Source organism: Rhinoderma darwinii, chromosome 2, assembly GCF_050947455.1.
Source record: "Rhinoderma darwinii isolate aRhiDar2 chromosome 2, aRhiDar2.hap1, whole genome shotgun sequence".
In the NCBI taxonomy this organism is placed as follows: Eukaryota; Metazoa; Chordata; class Amphibia; order Anura; family Rhinodermatidae; genus Rhinoderma; species Rhinoderma darwinii.
Genome location: NC_134688.1, coordinates 95,952,590 through 95,976,226, shown reverse-complemented (window position 1 = coordinate 95,976,226; position 23,637 = coordinate 95,952,590). Strand labels below are relative to the sequence as shown.

At 41.9% G+C, this 23,637-nt stretch overlaps 1 protein-coding gene across 1 annotated transcript in view; it reads right to left on the bottom strand.

The window, feature by feature from the left end:
* Positions 1-23,637, bottom strand: part of BIN2 (bridging integrator 2) — a 77,733-nt gene that overhangs the window by 46,392 nt on the left and 7,704 nt on the right. The window contains exon 2 of the mRNA XM_075850142.1: positions 900-980. Coding sequence (XP_075706257.1) covers positions 900-980 — 81 coding nt within the window. The remainder of the gene's footprint in view (positions 1-899; positions 981-23,637) is intronic.

Genomic DNA, 23,637 nt, shown 5'->3' with positions numbered 1-23,637 from the left:
GAATATAGCCTAACAGCACTTTTCATGTTTTGTATCTTTTTTTTATGCAATTTTCGTAATTGCGGCACAAATCACGCGGTTTTGCCGCGATTTTTATATAATCGCGGCAAAACTGCACCATTTTTGCCGCGATTACGAAAATCGCGGCAAAAAAACGCTAGGAAAACGAAAAAATACCCAAAATTTTTTTAACCAACTTTATACAATCTACAAATGGGGTCAGGGGGATGGGAAGCAGGAAGGATAGGGGGAACATACTCACCAGCCTGCAGGTCCGTTCGGCAGAGTAGAGGAGCTGGGGGGCGGGATCTCCACACGGAGCTTCAGCACATGCTGCATCTTCCCCGTCCAGTGAAGCTACAACAGGTATGCAGGGGCTGCCGCCTGTGTTGCTAGGGGAGTGTAGCTAGGGGGTGTCGCTAGGGGGGGTCGCTAGGGGGGTGCCGCGGGCGTTGCGAGGGGGGGCCCGTGAGCGTTGCGAGGGGGGGGCAACAGTCCGGGGGGGGGGGGCGACGGCAACCCGGCGGGCCCCTTTTCTTCATCCATGTGGCCGGGCCCCTGACGGGAGTACCAGTAATACCCCCCTGATGGCGGCCCTGGCTCTAGATACATTTAGAAATACAAAGAATCATTTGGATTAAATCTAACACAAAGGGAAAGTAAAGTATTTGCACATAGCAAGCACTTATGTCATTATAGGCAACTCGCGTTTTTCGTTGCACTAGTCACTAGAATTTCGACCATTGTTTATTTTCACTTTAATGTATTTTAACCATGGATTTATACAACATATGCCTGCTGCATCTTCTATAATGGATTAAATTGTGTCTTGAAGGGACTTCCTGGGGATTTATTTCTTGTAGTCAAGTCTACTAATTTCTGGGATTTTGTGGATTTACCTGCTGGTTGTTAAAATCATTAGCAAACTGCTCAAACAGCTCATCCTTGGTTTCTATTGTTCTTCCCAACTTTTGTAGAACCTAAGTAGGAAAAAAAAAACTGATTGCAATTCATTCACATGCAAGTGTGACACATGCAGAATATTTAAACTAGGGCTGAGGAGGGAGGTCAATGTAGAAAATAAAGTGGTAGTTATGTTAGAGAGGGGTCAGACTATATTGGTGGGGGGAGGGGAGACTGTGGGGAGAGGACTAGACAACAGGATAAGGAGATCCTTTTGTTACAAAACAGCAGTGAAAACAAAAATGCCCAAATAATGTCAAATAAGCACATTTCTGATACTGAAAATAAAAAATTGAAAGGCAAGTTAAAGTGAATGTTCACAAATGGCAGAAGTCTAGCAAGCAAAATGGGGGAGCTAGAGGCCTTGGTACTGGAGGAACATATTGCTATAGTTGGTGTTGCTGGAACATGGCTAGACTCTTCTCATGACCGGGCTGTAAGGGCACATTCAGACGTGGCAGAATTGCCGTTGAAATCCGCTGTGGACAGTTCACAGTGGAATTCTGCATCAGCCGTTTTTTACATTTGTTTCTATACATTTTTAGGAAACTTAGTTCAGACATTGCGGAAAATAACTGTGCGGAAATTAGGCTGCGGTGCATAAATTTCCCTCCGCAGCATGCTCATTACAATGCAGAGTAGAAGTGGAATTTCACTGCGGAAAACTGAAATCTGTGGCAAGTCCGCTGTGATATCCGCAACGTATGAATATGCAAACGTTGGTGCAGATTCGTTGCGTAATTGCCTCAAATCTGCACCAACATTTGCAGCGGAAAAATTCTGCCACGTCTGAACATGGCCTAAATCTACAGGGTTTTACACTGTTTCAGAAAGACAGGACAAATAGGAAAGGTGGTGGTGTTTGTCTGTATGTGAGAAGTGATATGAAGGCGAGTGTGAAAGAGACATTAAAGGGTGAAGATTGTGAGGAGATTGAAACCTTGTGGGTGGAATTACAAAGGGAAGTAAACACTGAAAAAAATTACTTTTAGTGTAATCTATAGACCCCCCCAATATAACTGAGGAGATGGAAGTTCAGCAATATAAACAGATGGAGCGGGCTGCACAGGCTGGGACTGTAGTGATAATGGGAGATTTTAATTACCGGGATATTAATTGGTGTCATGGTTCGGCTTCAACTGCAAAGGGGAGAGATTTCTTCAACCTGTTGCAGGAAAATTTTATGGCCCAGTTTGTGGAAGACCCGACTAGAGGTGAAGCTCTGCTGGATCTGGTCATTTCTAATAATGCAGAGCTTGTTGGGAATGTCAATGTTCGTGAAAACCTTGGTAACAGTGATCACAATATAGTTACATTTTACCTATACTGTAAAAAACAAACGCAGGCTGGGAGGGGAAAAACACTTAATTTTAAGAAGGCCAATTTCCCCAGGATGAGGGCTGCAATTCAGGATATAGACTGGGAACAACTAATGTCAAATAATGGTACAAATGATAAATGGGAGATTTTAAAATCTACTTTGGGTAATTATAGTGCAAAATTTATTCCTGTAGGTAACAAGTATAAATGACTAAAATGAAACCCCACATGGCTTACACCTTCTGTAAAAAGGGCAATATATGACAAAAAAAAGGGCATTTGAAAAATACAAATCTGAGGGTACAGCTGTAGCCTTTGTAAATTATAAAAAGCTTAAAGAGGCTCTGTCACCAGATTTTGCAACCCCTATCTGCTATTGCAGCAGATAGGCGCTGCAATGTAGATTACAGTAATGTTTTTATTTTTAAAAAACGAGCATTTTTGGCCAAGTTATGACCATTTTTGTAGTTATGCAAATGAGGCTTGCAAAAGTCCAAGTGGGTGTGTTTAAAAGTAAAAGTCCAAGTGGGCGTGTATTATGTGTATTTTGCAGCAGCATCAGCGTTTGCAGGTAAGTCGATCTTACCTGCAAACGCTGATGCTGCTGCAGAATCAGCTGTAGCCTCTGGTGCCGATGTGGCCGTCACGATGCAGGACCTGTGAGTGACGTCACAGATCTGCACTGTCAGAAGCTGGGCGTTCTGAAGAGAAGAGGATGTTACTTCTCTTCAGAGCGCCCAGCTAGTAAAAGTATTAAAAACGCCCCGATGTACGCACATAATACACGCCCACTTGGACTTTTACTTTTAAACACACCCACTTGGACTTTTGCAAGCCTCATTTGCATAACTACAAAAATGGTCATAACTTGGCCAAAAATGCTCGTTTTTTAAAAATAAAAACGTTACTGTAATCTACATTGCAGCGCCTATCTGCTGCAATAGCAGATAGGGGTTGCAAAATCTGGTGACAGAGCCTCTTTAATAAAATCTTAAAAAAGTAATAAAATCAGCAAAAATACAAAATGAAAGGCAGGTGGCCAATGATAGTATAACAAATTTTTCAAGTATATAAATGCAAAAAAGCCAAGGTCTGAACATGTAGGACCCCTAAATAGTGGTATTGGGGAGTTGGTGACAGGGGATCAAGAGAAGGCAGAGTTACTAAATGGGTTATTTAGCTCTGTATATACAACAGAAGAAACAGCAGCTGATGTAGCCGGTGCCAGTGCTGTTAATATATCAGTTGATATACTAAATTGGCTAAATGTAGATATGGTGCAAGCTAAGTTAACCCCTTCCCGCACCTTGACGTTAATGCACGTTGAGGTGAGCAGTAACTTTGCGCACCTCGACGTGCAGTTACGTCTGTGCTTTGACAGTTAACCGCCGCGCGGTGCTACACCGCAGCGGTGGTTAACTGTGCAGGGTGTCTGCCCTGCATTCCCTGTTGCCGATCAGTGGCCCATTTCCGCGGATTTCGGCAGTTAACCCCTTCGATGCGGCGGTCGATTCCGATCGCCGCATCTAAGGATTTTAGCGGAGATCAGCAGCCCCCACGTGAAATCACGGGGGCTGGCGATGGTACCCATGGCAACCAGACGCCAGACAATGGCTTCCGGGCTGCCATGTACAGAAGCCTATGAGGACCAGACGGAGGGTGGTCGTCGTAGGCTTCCTGTCAGTGTAACTGTCACGTCACAATGACAGTTGGAATGCATTACACTACGCAGGTAGTGTAATGTGTTCCAGCAGCGATCAGACCTGCAAGTCTAAGTGTCCCCTAGTGGGACAAGTAAAGAAAGTAAAAAAAAGAATAAAAATATTTAAAAAAAAGTGTAAAAATAAAAGTTATAAGTGACATAAACAAGAACTGCTTTTTCTCCTATAATAAGTCTATTATTATAGGGAAAAAAATGAACACGTAAACAAAAAAGTACACATATTTGGTATCACCACTTTCGTAACAACCCCATCTATAAAACTCTAATATTATTTTTCCCGTAAATAAAATAAACGAAAAATAAAGCCAGAATCACTATTTTTTGGTCACCACCCCTCCCAAAATATACAATAAAAAGTGATCAAAAAGTCGCATGTACGCCAAAATGGTACCAACACAAACTACATCCCGTCCCGCAAAAAACAAGCACTTACACAGCTTTTTTGACTGAAAAATAAAAAAGTTATGGCTCTCAGAATATGGTGACACAAAAAATAGTTTATTTTATAAATAAGTTATTTTATTGCACAAACAGTGCAAAATGTAAAAATAACTATATACATATGGTATCGCCGTAATCATATCGACCCGCAGAATAAAGTATAATGGTCATTTATAGCCATAGGTGAAAGCCGTAAAAAATAAATAAAAAACATTGTCAAAATTGATGGTTTTTGGTCACCTTGCTTGACGAAAAATGGAATAAAAAGTGATCAAAAAAAATGGCATGTACCCCAAAATGGTACCAATGAAAACTACAGATTGTCCCGCAAAGAATAAGCCCTCACACGGCTCCGGTGGTGAGAAAATAAAAAAGTTCTGGCTCCCAGAATATAGCGATGCAAAATGTGCAGTGTTCCAAAAGCGGATAAGATCGGGCGCCATTTATCAGTGCGACACCTGCTACATATCTGCGGATTATTATTTATTTACCCCATTATTATACCCTCCTATTATGCCCCTGATGTACTCTGCCCAGCCTACATGTACCCCCACATTATAAACTGAAATACCAGCAAAACGCCAGAGCTACTACCAAGCTAAATCTGTGCTCCAAAAGCCAAATGGAGCCCTACAGGGTGCCCAAAGAGCCGTTTATGTCTACCGATATGGCATCGCCATACCCGGGAGAACCCTGTTAATATTTTATTTGTGGTATTTGTGGAACAAACTGGGCACAACATATAGTGCACTAAAATGGCACATCAGTTGAAAACTGTAATTTTCACTTTGCACCATTCGCTGCGCATGAAACCTTTCGCACACCATGACTTAATAGCATGTCGTGGTGTGGGGGGTGATGTATGGAGCGTCTCACTCACTGAGTCCGTGCCATACGCTGCGGGTGTCAGCTGTGTATTACAGCTGACACCCGGGACTAACGGACAGAAACAGCGATCTCGCTGTTACAGGAGCCTGTAAAAATGACAATATACTGCAATACATTAGTATTGCAGTGTATTCTACCAGTGATCTAACGATCGCTGGTTCAAGTCTCCTATGGGGATTAATAAAATTTGTAAAAACAAAAGTAAATAGTTATTATTAGTGGAAAAAATTAAATTAAAATATTTAAAGTCCAAAAAAACAACCTTTTCACATTTTTTCTCTAAAGTAATATAAAAAAATAAAAAAAAAATACATAAAATTGGTGAACGCCGTGAAAAATAAAGAATTTAAAATGGCAAATCCGCAGTTTTTTTGGTCACCTTGGCTCTACCAAAAAATTTAATAAAAAGTGCTAAAAAAGTTGTATGTACCAAAAAATGGTACCAATAAAAACTACAGCTCGTCCCGTTATGGCTCTCGGAAAGCGGGGAGGGAAAAATTAAAAAGAAAAAGCAAAAACATGGATCAGTCCGGAAAGGGTTAATTACTTTCTAATGAAAAAGCATTTATGACCACATGTGGGGTATATCCGTACTCGCGAGAAATTGCTTTACAAATATTGGGGTGCTTTTTCTCCTTTATCCTTCGTGAAATTGAAAAAATTCTACATTTTAGTGGAAATAATGTTGATATTAATTTTCACAGCCTAATTCTAATAAATTCTGCAAAAGACGTGTGGGGTCTAAATGCTCACTATACCCCTAGATAGATTCCTTAAGTGGTGTAGTTTCCCAAATGGGGTTACTTTTGGGGGGCGTCCACTGTTTTGGTATCTCTGGGGCTTTGCAAATTTGACATGACACCCAAAAACTATTCCAGCTAAATTTGAGCTCCAAAAGCCAAATAGCGCTCCTTGCCTTCTAAGCCCCGCTGTGGGTCAAAACAGCACTTTATTACCACATATGGCGTATTTACGTAATCGGGAGAAATTGTTTTACAAATGTTGGGGTGCTTTTTCTCCTTTATTCCTTGTAAAAATTAAAAATGTCTACGTTTTTTCAGCAAAAAAGTAGATTTTTACCTTTACAGACTAATTCCAATGAATTCAGCAAAACAACTGTTTGGTCAAAATGCTAACTTTACCCCTAAAAAAATTCCTTGAGGGGTGTAGTTTCCAAAATGGGGTCACTTTTGGGGGGTTTCCACTATTTTGGTACCTCCAGTGCATTGTAAACGCGACACGGCACTGAAAACTATTCGAGCAAAATCAGAAATCCAAAATCCAAATGGCGCTCCTTCCCTTCTGAGCCCTGCTGTGGGTCCAAACAGCAGTTTATTACCACATATGGGTATTGCTATAATCGGAAGAAATTGCTTTACATATGTTGGGGTGTTTTTTCTACTTTATTCCTTGTAAAAATTTCTATGTTTTTTCAGAAAAAAAAGTAGATTTTCATCTTCCCATACTAATTCAAATAAATTTAGCAAAAAAAACTGTAACAAAATGCTAACTATACCCATAGATAAATTCCTTGAGGGGTGTAGTTTCCAAAATGGGGTCACTTTTGGGTGTTTTTTTACTGTTTTGGTACCACAAGACCCAGGGGCGTAGCTAAAGGCTCATGGGCCCCGATGCAAAAGTTCTTATTGGGCCCCCCCCCGCAAACTTCTCATGGCCGACGGTCCGCAGCTTTCAGCTGCATCGCTGGGTCACTTAAGTGACCCAACACTGCAGCACTAGCAGCCGGGGCGTCACTAAGGGCTTAAAATGTCTGGGGAAATAGCCCAATACATATGTGTCCCCCCAAAAAAAAATGTTTGTATAGGAGATAGCATATCTATAGCACTACGACGCTATCAACTATGGCTAGGATTAGATACATTGGCTCAGCAGACAGTATCACACATGATAGGATTAGATACAGTGGCTGAGCAGACAGTATCACACATAATTGGATTAGATATAAGGCCCAGCAGACAGTATCACACATGATCGGATTAGAGTTATAGTTCCCCATGCAGGGGAAGGGCATAACAGACAGTAGTTTCTTTGCAAAGTACTGGGGACACACTTTTTTCTTATAAGCTGCTGCAGTGCTGCCTGGCTCTTACCTTTGAGTCTGACTATGTCTCTGCTCAGCTCTGTGAGCCATGATGTAGCCGGCACTCTGTCCCCCGAGGATGAATGTGGGCGGGTGGCACTTATGCAGAGCAGGTACAAGATGTAATATGATGGGGGAGGGGGAGTGGAAGTGGAAAAGGTCAGTCGACGACTCATGAGGCACCTCCTGCTGCTATAACCATGACAATTCCCCCCTATGCAGTGCACAGTTTACATGCTGGCCGCTGTAGTACACAGCCTAGTGCAGCCCAGCCAATCAGTATGACCCACACTAATTGGCTGGACTGCAGCAGGCTGCGTAGTATAGCTTCCAGCAAGTGGGCTGTGCGCTGCTCAGGGAGGGGAAATGTGTCACACTGCAGAGCAGGGCCCGCCGCTGGGGATAAAGAGGTGGACGGGCAGCAGCAGCAGCACACTACATACACCGGCATCTGGCATTTGCCAGATAGGCTGCCAGGCCCTGCAGTCAGCGTTAGTGTGGCGAGGGGGGCCTACGGGCCCCCCTGGCTTACGGGCCCAGTCGCAACTGTGACCGCTGCGACCCCTATAGCTACGCCACTGACAAGACCTATTCAAACCTAACATGGTACCTAAAATATATTCTAAAAAAAGGAGGCCCCAAAATCCTCTAGGTGCTCCTTTGCTTCTGAGGCCTGTGTTTCAGTCCATTACCGCACTAGGGCCACATGTGGGATATTTCTAAAAACTGCAGAATCTGGGCAATAAATATTGAGTTGCATTTCTTGGGTAAAACCTTCTGTGGTACAGAAAAAATGTATTACAAATGAATAAAAAAATAAAATAAATGAAATTTGTAAATTCCACCTCTACTTTGCTTTAATTCCTGTGAAACACCTAAAGGGTTAAAACACTTTCTGAATGCTGTTTTGAATACTTTGAGGGGTGCAGTTTTTAAAATGGGGTGATTTATGGGGACTTTCTAATATATAAGGCCCTCAAAGCCACTTCAGAACTGAACTGGTCCCTGAAAAAATAGGCTTTTGAAATTTTTTGAAAATATGAGAAATTGCTGCTAAAGTTCTAAGCCTTGTAACGTCCTAGAAAAATAAAAGAATGTCCAAAAAATGATGCAAACATAAAGTAGACATATGGGAAATGTAAACTAGTAAGTATTTTGTGTGGTATTACTATCTGTTTTACAAGTAGATACATTTAAATTTAGAAAAATGCAAATTTTTGCTAATTTTCTCTAAATCTTGGTGTTTTTTCTAAATAAAAATAAAATTTATCGACCAGTTTAGTAATTTCTCTCCCCCTCTTTATATTTAGAGATTCTCTTGTGACTGGTATAGTGCCAAGGGACTGGTGCAGGGCAAATGTGGTGCCTATTTTCAAAAAGGGCTCTAGGTCTTCCCTGGGTAATTATAGGCCAGTAAGCTTAACATCCATTGTAGGGAAAATGTTTGAGGTGCTGTTGAAGGACTATATACAGGATTATGTGACAAAAAAATAGTATTACAAGTGACAGCCAGCACGGTTTTACTAAGGACAGAAGTTGTCAAATCAACCTGATTTGTTTTTATGAAGAGGTGAGCAGAAGCCTAGACAGAGGGGCCGCAGTGGATATAGTGTTTTTGGACTTTGCAAAGGCATTTGACACTGTCCCTCATAGACTTCTAATGGGTAAATTAAAGGGAATGTGTTGCCAGAAAAACATGTTTTTTTTTTTTTAATTAAACATTTAGTGTGTGGGTGATTAAACATTGTTCAAATTTTTTTTATTTTTTTCACGAGTCAGGAAATATAAATTAATTCTAATTTATAATATTTCCCATTTCTGGTCACTAGATGGAGCTATTCCCAAAATTGCAGCATTGCAAAATTGGGTAAAAAGCCCTCGCTCTAGTGAGCTCTCAGCATCCCCCCCTCCTTTATCCTGGCTAGTGCCGGGATAAACGAGGGGTTTGAACGGTGTAACCTCCTACACTGTGTGTCGCCATTTTTTGAGCTAACACACAGTGTAGTAGGTTTACATACAGTAGTAAACACACACAAACACGAACATACATTGAAATCTCTTACCTGCTCCTGCCGCCGCGGCTCCCTCCGGCCCGTCCGCTCCGTCTGCTGCCGCTGGTCCAAGTGCACAAGTCCGGAAGCCGCGACCGGAAGTAGTAATATTACTGTCCGGCCGCGACTTCCGGTCCACAGGAAAATGGCGCCGGACGGCGCCAATTTCAAATTGGACTGTGTGGGAGCGGCGCATGCGCAGTTCCCACACAGACGCCGTACACACAAGTGAATGGGTCGGGAGCCGTTCGCAGTCCCTATGGGACTGTGGCTGCCGTATTCCATGTCTGTATGTGTCGTTAATCGACACATACAGAAATGGAACAAAAAATGGCAGCCCCCATAGGGAAGAAAGAGTGTAAAAATAAGAAAAAGTAAAACACAAACACACAAATAAATATAAACGTTTTTAATAAAGCACTAACATCTTTAACATATAAAAAAATAATTTGTGATGACACTGTTCCTTTAAGGACTATAGGTTTAGAAAGTATAGTTTGTAATTGGATTGAGAATTGACTCAAGGACCGTATCCAGAGAGTTGTGGTCAATGATTCCTACTCTGAATGGTCCCTAGTTATAAGTGGTGTATACCAGGGTTCCGTGCTGGGACCTCTATTATTCAACTTTATTAATGAATCTGATATAGAGGATGGGATTAATAGCACTATTTCTATTTTTGCAGATGACACCAAGCTTTGAAGTATTCTACAGTCTATGGAAGATGTTCGTAAATTGCAAGCTGATTTGAACACACTAAGTGTTTGGGCATCCACTTGGCAAATTAAGTTTAATGTAGATAAATGTACACTTATTCATCTGGGTGCCAACAATCTGCATGCATCATATGTCCTAGGGGGAGCTATAATGGGGAAGTCACTTGTTGAGAAGGATCTGGGTGTACTTGTAGATCATAAACTAAATAACAGCATGCATTGTCAATAAGATGCTTACACTAAAATTCTCAAGGTGTCACACACTACACCCCTAAATATAATAGTGCCATACACTGCACATGTAATTATAATAGCGCCGTACACTGTGGTCCTTATTATAATAGCACCAAACACTGTGTCCCACACACACATGCACCCTGTAGATAGTCCCCCATAGAGCCCCCTGTAGATAGTGCCCCTATAGATCCCCCTGTAGATAGTGCCCCACATATAGTCGCCCTGTAGATAGTGCCCCACCTATAGCCCCCTGTAGATAGCGCTCTACATATATCTTCCAGGTACCAAAGTCTGGCTGTCCTCACGGAACATCCGTTTCAAGGTGCCGTCATACAAGTATGCTCCCAGGTTCCTCTGTCCTTTTGAGATTCTGCAACAGATAAACCCTGTCTCCTATAAGCTGCGGTTGTAACGTCTATGGCCGAAGGCCATCATTCAGACTTACCCTCTGACGGCCCCGGCCATGGACATCTGTGTTCTCGGCGGCATCTCCCTCCAGGGAGACGCCGGCACTCACTTCCGGGTTCTGGAACTGTTTCCCACAGGGCGCTCCTAGTGTTTTCCAGTTCCCAGTGTTACCCGTTCCATTCCTGCTGCCTGTACCCTGTATTCCATGCTGCCGTGCCTCTGTGCCATCTACAGTGATGGTCAAGTTGTGTCGTCCGCTGCATCTACTGTGCCATCTACAGTGAAAGTCAAGTTGTGTCACCATTACTGTCTACATTGCCTCAGGTACCCTTTCTGGACTATAGACATTGTTTTGTACTTAGTTAACCAGCTGCTATCCCGCTACGCGGTACGGCCCAGTGGGTCCACACCCCGCGTCATGACAGAGATTGCCTCCTACCCTCAGAATCCCCAACTCCTTTCATGTGTCCCTCGTGAAACCAGTGGCCTGCTACAGTAAGACTTCCAGTTCCACAGTTGCTCCCAGCAGTTCTTCTGATGTGTTTGAGTTGAGGGAGATCCTGGACTTTCTATTTGGTGGACTGGAGAGGGTTTGGTCCTGGGAGCCGGAAGAGAACCTCAGTGCCCCTGCAATTATTAAGAAATTTCTCTCTCGCTCTGGTCCCAAGAAGAGGGGGCGTAAAAGGGGGGATACTGTAGCGTCCATGGACGCTGGCCGTCGGGTTTTCTCACCTCCCGACGCCCACAGCAATATCAGTGAGCGCTGGCTCGCATCTCCTTCCTAGGAGACGCCAGCACTCACTTCCGCTCCGGTCCACTGTCCCGTAGGGTGCGCACGCACGCTCATGCCCGGTCTTAAAGGGCCAGCGTACGCACATGTGAAACAATCATCATCATCAACTACACATGATTCCCGTTCCAGTTGTTACCCATGCCCTGTTACCCGTATCCTGTATCCCGTGCTGTGTTCTCGTTTCTGAGCCTCTTAGTGTTGGCGTCGTATCCTTCTGCACCTGCTGTCATCTGCCACCTCCAGTGTCTTCTGCTACGTTCAGTGTCTTCTGCCACATCCAGTGTCGTCTGCCAGTCTAGTACTGTCCGCCACGTCTGGCGCAACCTGCTGCACCTACCTCCATCCATGCTGAAGCCACAGCCACTGTCTGGACTAGTTCAGGTACCCGTGTGTTCTGAACTGCTATAGACTTTTTGTATAGACAGTGACTAGGCCAGCTGCCTCTCCGCTGCGACAGAGCAAACTAGTGGGTCCACATACCCTGTGATGTTGACACTGGTGTTGTTTATATGTATGATCTTTGTACTGGTGCTGTATATATGTATTGAGCTTGGTTCTGGTACTGTATTTATGTACTGAGCTTGGGTCTGGAGTTGTATATATGTATTTAGCTTGGTTCTGGTGCTATATATATGTACTGAGCTTTGTTCTCGTGCTGTATATATGTATTGTGCTTGGTTCTGGAGCTGTTTTTTATATTTATAATAACAAAATTGCAGGGTATATAGAATTGTTTTCAATTCATTGTATATTTTACTGGAACCTATCAGGTAGTTTTAACCCCTTGAATTGCCACCATGCGGTAATACAGGACCTGACAATATTTCCAAACATTACCCTGTATTTTTTTTTCAGATGCAGCAAAATCTATAAAATCAACTTTTAAAATGGTGCACACTATTTGATAATTACTCATTAAAGGGTCAACGGGCAGTGCCACTATACTGAAGAGTCACATAGTCCTGCCTTCAAACCCACCTTTCCATGCTTGATTGACATCCCGCTGGCTGTTATACATCACTACCAGTCTCCTCCAACTTTGTCAGAAGCGCCATTGCCTTGTACTACTTGGGCACGCACCCTGAGCACACCAGGGGGATGTCAATCAAAATCTGGGGGGGGTGCCATAATATTTTTCACCTCAGACAGCAGAAAAGCTAGAATCGGCACTGATGGCACAATACTCTTCAATCTAGCAGATGTGCCGTATGCTAAGCACATCTGCTAGAGCTGAGCACTCCTCTAACGGTGCCTGCCAGAGAGGAGCAGAAGAAGCCTTAGAAGAAAGGGTGAGCAGGCACCACTCCTCAATAATGAATGGATACAGGGATGATGGGGTTTGTATACAGGGATAATGGCTGATATAAACAGGGATGATGGCCGGACTACCCATCATCCCTGCATATAGCCCCCATCATCCTTGTATATAACCACCATCATCCCTGTGTATACCAGCCATCATTCCTGCATATAAATCCCATCATCCCTGTATATACCAGCCAGGCTGGTATTTATAGGGATGATTCGGGTTATATACAGTAATGATGGCTGTTATATACAGGGATGATGGCTGGTACATACAGGGATGATGGGGATTACATACAGGGATGATGGCTGGTATCTACAAGGATAATGGCTGGCATATACAGGGATGATGGGGATTACATACAGGGATGATGGCTGGTATATATAGAGATGATGGGGTTGCATACAGGGATGATGGGGGTTCTATACATGGATAATGGCTGGTCCAGACATGATCACTGTATATAACCACCATCATCCCTGTGTATACCAGCCATCCTCCCTTTATATAACCCCCATCATCCCTGTATATAACCCCCATTATCCCTGTATATACCAGCCATCAACCCTGTTTATAACCCTCATTTTACCTGTATATACTAGCCAGGCTGCCATATACAGAGATCATAGGGGTTATACACAGGGATGATTACTGGTATATACAGGGATGATGGGGGTTATATACAGGGATGATGGCTAGTATACTCAGGGATGATAGGGGTGATATACAAAGATGATGGGGGTTATAAACAGGGATGATGGGGCTATATACAGGAATGATGGGGGTTATATACAGGGATGATGGCTGGTATATAGTTAGAATTCGCCTCTTCAGTTGTAAAAATGCGTGAGGGGGGCCCACTGGGTTGTGGCCCACTCAGATATGTTTTCCCCCCCCCTGTGCTAAACCCCTAGCTATGCCTGTGGGGATACATCATTAACCACTTAAGGACGCAGCCTTGTTTTGGCCTTAAGGCTCAGAGCCCATTTTTCAAATCTGACATATTTCACTTTATGTGGTAATAACGTCGGAATGCTTAAACCTACCCAAGCAATTCTGAGATTGTTTTCTCGTGACACATTGGGCTTCATGTTCGTGGTAAAATTTGGTCGATATATTCAGTTTTTATTGGTGAAAAATTGCAAAATTTAGAGAAAATTTTGAAAAAATAGCATTTTTCAGAATTGAAATGCATCTGCTTGTAAAACAGACGGTTATACCACCCAAAATAGTTACTAGTTCACATTTCCCATATGTCTACTTTAGATTGGCATCGTTTTTTGAACATTCTTTTATTTTTCTTGGACGTTACAAGGCTTAGAACATAAACAGCAATTTCTCATATTTTTAAGAAAATGTCAAAAGCCTTTTTTTTAAGGTACCTCTTGAGTTCTGAAGTGGCTTTGAGGGGCCTATGTATTAGAAACCCTGATAAAACACCCCATTTTAAAAACTAGACCCTCAAAGTATTCAAAACAGCATTTAGAACGTTTTTTAACCCTTCAGGCATTTCACAGGAATTAAAGCAAAGTGGAGGTGAAATTAGCAAATTTCATTTTTCTTGCTGAATTTCAATTTTATTCAATTTTTTTTCTGTAACACAGAAGGTTTTACCAGAGAAACACTACTAAATATGTATTGTCCAGATTCTGAAGTTTTTAGAAATGTCCCACATGTGGCTCTAGTGCGCTTGTAGAATAAAACACAAGCCCTAGAAGCAAAGAAGCACCTAGTGCATTTTGAGTCCTCTTTTTTTATTAGAATATATTTTAGGCAGCATGCCAGGTTTGAAGAGGTGTTGAGGTGCCAAAACAGTAGGAATCCCACAATAGTGACCCCATTTTGGTAACTACACCCCTCAAGGAATTAATTTATGGTTGTTGTTACCATTTTGACCGCACAGTTTTTTCACAGTACGTATTTGAATTGGGCTGTGAAATGAAAAAAATTAAATTTTTTTCCAATAAAATGTCATTTGTGATCAAAATTTCTTATTTTCACAGGGAACAAATACCCCATTTTGTTGCCCAATTTGTCCTTAGTGTGGCAATACCCCATTTGTGGTGATAAACTGCTGTTTGGGCTCATGGGAGGGCTCAGAAGTAAAGGAGCGCTGTGTGTTCTTTGGAGTCCAGATTTTGCTGGATTGGTTTTCGGGTGCCATGTCGCATTTGCAGAGCTTCAGAGGTATCAAAGCAATGGAAACCCACCTGAAGTGACCCCATTTTGGAAACTACACCCCTCAAGGAATTCAAATATGGTTGTTGTTACAATTTTGACCACACAGTTTTTTCACAGCACCTATTTGAATTGGGCTGTGAAATGAAAAAAAATTTAATTTTTTCCAATAAGATGTCATTTTTTATCAAAATTTCTTATTTTCACAGGGAACAAAATACCCCATTTTGTTGCCCAATTTCTCCTGAGTGCAGCAATACCCCATTTGTGGCGATAAACTGCCGTTTGGGCCCATGGGAGGCCTCAGGGAAGGAGCGCTGTGTGTTCTTTGGAGTGCAGATTTTGCTGGTTTGGTTTTCGGGTGCCGTGTCGCATTTGCAGAGCCCCAGAGGTATCAAAGCAATAGAAACCTACCAGAAGTGACCCCATTTTGGAAACTACACCCCTCAAGGAATTCATTTATGGGTAATGTGACCATTTAGACGCCATAGTTTCTTCACAGAACTTATTTGAATTGGGCTGGGAATTAAAAAATAAAAATAAATTTCCAATAATATGTAGTTTTAGCTCAAAAATTCTTATTTTCACAAGAAATAAAATACTCCATTTTATTGCCCAATTTGTCCTGAGTGCGGCAATACCCCATTTGTGGTGATAAACTGCCGTTTGGGCCCATGGAAGGGCTCAGAAGGAAAGGAGCGCTATTTGTTCTTTGTAGTCCAGATTTTGCTGGATTGGTTTTCGGGTGCCATGTCGCATTTGCAGAGCCCCAGAGGTATCAAAGCAATAGAAACCAACCACAAATGACCCCATTTTGGAAACTACACCCCTCAAGGAATTAATTTATGGGTGTTGTGACCATTTAGACCCAATAGTTTCTTCACAGAACTTATTTGAATTGGGCTGGGAATTAAAAAAAAATAATTTTTTCCAATAATATGTAGTTTTAGCTCAAAAATTCTTATTTTCACAAGAAATAAATTACTCCATTTTATTGCCCAATTTGTCCTGAGTGCGGCAATACCACATTTGTGGTGATAAACTGCCGTTTGGGCCCATTGGAGGCCTCAGAAGGAAAGGAGCGCTATTTGTTCTTTGGAGTCCAGATTTTGCTGGATTGGTTTTCGGGTGCCATGTCACATTTGCAGAGCCCCAGAGGTATCAAAGCAATAGAAACCAACCACAAATGACCCCATTTTGGAAACTACACCCCTCAAGGAATTCATTTATGGGTGTTGTGACCATTTTGACCCCATAGTTTTTTCACAGAACTTATTTGAATTGGGCTGGGAATTAAAACAAAATTATTTTTTTCAAATAATATGTAGTTTTGGCTGAAAATTTCTTATTTCCACAAGAAACAAAATACCCCATTCTGTTGCGCAATTTGTTCTGAGTGCCGCAATACCCCATTTGTGGTGATAAACTGCCATTTGGGCCCATGGGAGGGCTCAGAAGGAAAGGACCACCATTTGGCTTACTGGGGATTTTCTAGTGCGAAGTCATGTATGCAGAAGCCCCTGAGGTACCAGTACAGTTGAAACCCGCAAGAAGTGACCCCGTTTTAAAAACTACACCCTTAAGGCATTCATCTAGAGGTGTAGTGAGCATTTTGACCGGAGACCTACACCGCATAAACTGTAATGTGGCTTCTCCCGGGTATGGCAATACCCTACATGTGGCTGTTATCTGCTGCCTGGGCACACAGCAGGGCCCAGAGGGGAAAGACGAGGGTGGATAAGCTGTGCGGAGTGCATCAGGGTAAGCAAAATTGGGGTAAATTATAAACCAAGGGATGTATGATAAATTTTAAAACACTCTTTCATACAGAGCTCTGGTTATTCGGGACACGTGTCACATTGATATATTGTGTCATCCCTTATCGCCCTCTTATAGCAGACTTTGCACCTCTTTTGACTTTTTCCCTTCTTGCCAGTTTGGGGAACTTCTCCTGGAAAGTGTTGCCCTGGTACGATGCGTGTGGCCCTGCTTCCAGAAGTACTGGGTGCCCCCCCTTCTTGGTCCCTAAAGATTAGGTTCTTGATAATCACCTCTTGAAATTCCGGGGAAAGTTCCCCTCTGGCCTGCACATCGATGTAGCACGTACGCATTGTACAATGCCATCTGTATGATGTGCCCGGCCAGCTTCTTATACCTCACAGCATGGCGCTGTAGGGCTTCAGGATTTGATCTGACAAGTCCATCACTCCCATGTACCTATTGTAGTCCAGGATGCAGTCTGGTTTGGGGGTGGACTTTCCTTCATATATCCTAAACCTGTAGGTATACCCTGATGCACTCTCGCACAGTTTATACATCTTCACACTATACCTTGCCCTCTTACTCAGCGGGTACTGGCGGAATTGAAGCCTCCCTTTAAAATCTACCAAGGACTCATCAATGGAAATACACTTCTTGGGGGTGTATGCTTGGGAAAACCGGGCACTGAAATGGTCTAATAGGGGTCTCCGTTTATACAAACGGTCAAAACTGGGGTCATCTCGGGGTGGGCACGGCTCATTATCAGTATAATGTAAGAAGCAAAGTATTGCCTCATTTATTTATTTTTTTAGGTTACAGTTCAGTTCTGAAGTTGCTTTGAGGGGCCCATATATTAGAAACCCCTATCAAACACCCCATTTTAGAAACTAGACCCCTCAAAGTATTCACAACAGAATTTAGAAAGTTTATGAACCCTTTAGGTGTTTCACAGGAATTTAGAGCAAAGTAGAGGTGAAATTTACAAATTATTTTTTTTTGTCAGAAAATCCTCTTTATACCATTTTTTTTATAACACAAAAGTATTTATCAGAGAAACGCAACTTAATACTTATTGCCCAGATTCTGCAGTTTTGAGAAATATCCCACATGTGGCCCTAGTGCGGTAATGGACTGAAGCACCGGCCTCCGAAGCAAAGGAGCACCTAGTGGATTTTGAGGCCTCTTTTTTATTAGGCACCATGTCCGGTTTGAAGACGTCTTGAGGTGCCAAAACATTGGAAACCCCCCAAAAGTGACCCCAATTTGGAAACTAGACCCCTTGAGGAATCCATTGTAGTTTTCTTGGGGTGCATGCGGATTTTTGATCAGTTTTTATTCTATTTTTAGGTGGCGTGGTGACTAAAAAACAGCAATTTTACTATTGTTTTTTTATTCTATTTTTTTTACAGCGTTCACCGTGCGCTATAAATGACATATTCACTTTATTCTGCTGGGCGATACGATTACGGCGATACCCTATGTTTATAGTGGTTTTTTTAATGTCTTATGGCGTTTGTACAATAAAATTTTGTTTTTGTAAAAAATCATTCACTTTTTGTGTTACCTTATTTTAAACGCCAGAACTTTTTTATTTTTTCCATCAATAAAGCCGTGCGAGGACTTATTTTTTGCGTAACGAACTGTAGTTTCGATCAGTACCATTTTTCGGTACATGGGACTTTTTGAACTCTTTTTATTCCATTTTTTGGTAGGTGAAGTGACCAAACAATTGTGATTGTGGTACGGTTTATTATTATTTTCTTTTACGGCGTTCACCGTGCGGGATAAATAACGAAATAATTTTGTAGTTCAGGCCGTTACGGACGCGGCGATACCAATTATGTATAGTTAATTTGTTTGTTTATATATTTTTATTAATAATAAATGACTCTTAAGGTAAAAAGGGGGATTTTTACTTTTAATACTTTTAAAACTTTTATTTTCTTATTTTTACACATCTTTTTTTTACTTTTTTTTTACTTTATTACTTTGTCCCACTAGGAGACTTGAGGGCAGGAGGCCCTGATCGCTATTCTAATACACTGCACTACATGCGTAATGCAGTGTATTAGAACTGTCAGCTACTCACTGACAGCAAGCATAGTGGGTCCTGACGTTGTCAGGACTCACTAGGCTTCTGTCTATGGCATAGCCGGACGCCATTGTTTGGTGTCCGGTTGCCATAGTCACCATCGCCGGCCGTTTTCGTGTAGCAGGCCGGCGATGGCAGCTTAACCCCTAAAAAGCCGCGATCTCTATAGAACGCGGCTTTTAAGGGGTTAATCAGCGGGGACACAGCGGTCGGTCCCCGCTGTAGAAGCTGTGACAGCTGCTGTACGAGACAGCAGCTGTTACAGCTCCTGTATGTGTCGGGAGGACGGCCGAAACGGCCGTTACTCCGGAGACGTACTATTAGGTCATGGAGCGCGAACGATACATCTACCATGACCTAATAGTACGTCCAGGAGCGGGAAGGGGTTAAGATAAGCCAGGGCAATAAAACTGTGGTTAAAGGGGTGATGACTTAGGAGTTAAGGGATCTGTGATATGGAATATTTCATAGATGCCATATAAATTAAGCCCTTCTTGCCCTGTGACGTACTATTACGTCATGGGCGTTGGCCTGTTGTCTGCCAAGTACGGAGGCCTGTTAGGTCCCGCCCAGAGGCGGGGCCTAAAAGGTTTCTGGCTGCATGAAGAAGATGGCACAGGCTCAGGAGCTGAGCCTGCGACATCAGCCGCCGGTGTCAGCTGTATGTTACAGCTGACACCGTGCTGTAACGGCAGGGAATGGAGCTAGCTCCGATCCCTCCCATTAACCCCTTAGATGCCACAATTAAAATCGATCGCTGCATCTTAGTGGTTTGTTGCGCTTCGCATCGACTCGATGTGATCGTGATTATGCCGATCATTGCTATTGCAACCGGAGGCCTAACAATGGCCTCATGCTCTGCCACCTACGATAGCCTATTGGGCCCCGCCCAGAGACGGGACCTAATAGGCTTGCTTTCAGTTAATGACTGACAGCTGTAATGCTTCGCACTACATGAGTGGTGAAATGCATTAGAGTAAAGATCCGAGGTTCAGGCCTTCAAGTCCCCTAGTGGGACAAAAAAAAAAGTTGAAAAAAAGTCTAAAAAAAAAAGTTTCAAGTTAACAAAAACAATAGCCTCCTTTTTTCCTATTATAGGAAAAAAAGAAAAAGTAAACATTTTTTTTTATCACCGCGTCCGTAACGACCCAATCTGTAAAACTATAATGTTATTTTTGCCACACGATGAACACCGCAAAAAATAAAAATAAAAAACAATGCCAGAATCACTATTTTTTGGTCACCCCCTTCCAAAACATGGAATAAGAAGTGATCAAACGTCGCATGTACCCCAAAATAGTACCACTAAAAACTACAACCCGTCCTGCAAAAAATAAGCCCTTACACAGCTTTTTTGACTGAAAACTAAAAAAGTTATGGCTCTCAGAATGTGGTAAAACAAAAAATAAATAATTTTATAAACAAGTGATTTTATTGCGCAAGCGCTGCAACATATGAAAAAACAATATACATATGGTATCACCGTAATCGTACCGACCCGCAGAATAAAGTAAAATTGTCATTTATAGCGAATGGTGAACGCTGTTTGGAGAACCCACTTAGCAGTTTATGAGATATTTGTCTTCAGTGGCACACACTGGGCACAACATATTGTGCACTAAAATGGCATATCAGCGGAAAACTAAAATGTTCACTTTGCAGCATACGCTGCTCAATAATTACTAATGAAAAAACACCTGTGGGGGAAACATCTCACTACACCCCTTAAAATGTTTAGTTTCCAAAATAGGGGTCACTATTTGGGGGTTTGTTTTACTATTAGACCTCAGAGCCCTGCAATTGCGGGCCAATGCTGCGAAAATCACGAAAATAGGCCTCAAATGTGCATAGTGCTCTTCACTTCTGAGCACTGTCATATGTCCAGGCAAATGCTAAATGCCTTAAGGGGTATAATTTTCAAAATGGGGTCACTTCTTGGGGCTTCCACTGTACACTGGTACCTCAGAGTTTTGCAAATGCAACATTGCGCCCAAAAACCAATCCAGCAAAATCTGCATGCCAAATAGCGCTGCTGCCCTTCTGAGCCCTGCCGTGCGTACAAACTACAGTTTATGACCACATATGGGGTATTGCCGTACTAGGAAGAAATTTCTTTTCAAATGTTGGGGTGCTTATTCTCCTTTATTCCTTGTAAAAACTGAAAATATCCACGTTTTATCAGAAAAAATTTAGCTTTTCAATTTAATGGCCTAATTCCACTAAATTCAGCAAAAAGACTTCTGAGCCCTGCCATGGATACAAACAGCAGTGTATTATTTGGTCCTGCAGGGGCTTTGCAAATGCGACATCGCACCTGAAAACCATTCCAGCAAAATTTGAGCTCCAAAAGCCAAATGGTGCTCCTTCGCTTCTAAGCCCTGCTGTGGGTCCAAACAGCAGTTTATTAACACATATGGGGTATTGCTGTGCTCAGAAGAAGTTGCTTTAAAAATGTTGGGGTGCTTTTTCTCCTTTATTTATTGTGAAAAATGGAAAACTCAAATTTAAAACTAAATTTTAATAGAAAAAAACGTAGATTTTCATTTTCACGGCCAATTCCACTAATTTCAGCAAAATACCTGTGGGGTCAAAATGCTCACTATACCCCTCAATAAATTCCTTGAGGGGTGTTGTTTCCCAAATGGGGTCACTTTTGGTGTTTTTCCACTGATTTGATCCCTCAGGGGCTTTGCAAATGCGACATGGCACCCGAAAACCATTGCAGCAAAATTTGAGCTCCAAATGCCAAATGGTGCTACTTCCATTCTAAGCACTGCTGTGTGTCCAAACATAAGTTTATTACCACATATGGGATATTGCCGTAATCAGGAGAAATTGCTTTTTAAATATTGGGGTGTTTTTTTTTCTTTTATGACTTGTAAAAATGATTTTTTTTATGTTTTATTGGAAAAAAATAAGTTTTTCATTTTCATGGCCTCATTCCACTAAATTCAGCAAAAAAAAACAAACTGTGGGCTGAAAATGCTCATTATACCCCTTAATAAATTCCTTGAGGGGTGTAGTTTGCCAAATAATGTCTTTTTGGGGTGTTTCCACTGTTTTGGCCCCACAAGATCCCTTCAAACCTGACATGGTGCCTAAAATATATTATAATAAAAAGAAGGCCCCAAAATCCACTAGGTGCTCCTTTGCTTTTGAGGCTTGTGTTTCAGTCCATTAGCACACTAGGGCCACATGTGGGATATTTCTAAAAACTGCAGAATCTGGGCAATAAATATTGATTTGTGTTTCTCTGGTAAAACCTTCTGTGTTACAGAGGAAAAAGGATTAAAAATGTATTTCTGCAATAAAAATAAAATTTGTATATTTCACCCTTACTTTGCTTTAATTCTTGCGAAACACCTAAAGGGTTAATAAAATTTCTAAGTGCTGTTTTGAATAATTTGAAGGGTGCAATTTTTAAAATGGGGTGATTTATGGGGGTTTGTATTGTATGGGCCCCTCAAAACCACTTCACACCTGAAGTGGTCCCTGTAAAAATAGCCTTTTTAAATTTTCTTGAACATTTATGAAATTGCTGCTAAAGTTCTAAGCCTTGTAACGTCCTAGAAAAAGAAACGGATGTTCAAAAAACAATGCAAATCTAAAGTAGACATATGGGAAATGTTAATTAGTAACTATTTTGGGTGGTATAACTGCCTGTCTTACAAGCAGATACATGCAAATTTAGAAAAATGCTAATTTTTGCAATTTTTTGCAAAATGTTGGTGTTTTTTACAATTAAATACTGAAAGTATCGATCAAATTTTACCAGTAATATAAAGTACAATGTGTCACGAGAAAACAGAATCGCTTGGATAGGTAAAAGCATTCTAAAGTTCTACTATATGGGGGCATTATACTTATGGGACAGCTATAGGGGGCATTATACTGTATGTGGCTGCTATGGAGGGCATTATACTGTAAGTGGCAGCAATGGAGGGCAATATACTGTATGTGGCAGCTATTTAGGGCATTATACTGTATGTGGCAGCTATGGAGGGCATTATGCCGTATGTGGCAGCTATGGGGCAATATACTGTATGTGGTAGCTATGGAGGCTTTATACTGTATGGGGGCATTATACTGTATGTGGCAGCTATAGGGGCATTATACTGTATGGAGTGAATTATACTGTATGGGGCAGCTATGGGGGGCAATATACTGTGTGGGCAGCTATGGGGGGCATTATACTGTGGGGTAAGCTGTGGGGAGCATTATACTGTGGAGGCATTCATGGGGTCTGTCGGGTAAGGTGGCTGGGCATAGGCGTTCGCAGCGGTCTGGTACTGTTGGGAAGGGGTAGGGGGCCCAAGCTGATTTCTTGCACTAAGGCCCATGAGCCTTTAGCTACGACCCTGTCGACGTCGTTAAGGGGTTAAAGATCTTAAGTATAATTGACACCACACCTTTGTGTGATGGTTAGTTTATAGTAATAGTGCTGTATGGCAGCTTTCACTTATATCATTAATTACAAATATCTTACGGTAAAACTCACCTGGATTTGACCTGTGGTCTAACGTTTCAGGTTTCCAAATGCCAAAGTCATATGACCATACTGCAGGTCATATTAACTTATATTTTGAATGGAAATTCTCATTGTACCCTTGCTGGAAATGTAGTAATAGCTAATTGAAATTTTACTATTGATTTTGGAAT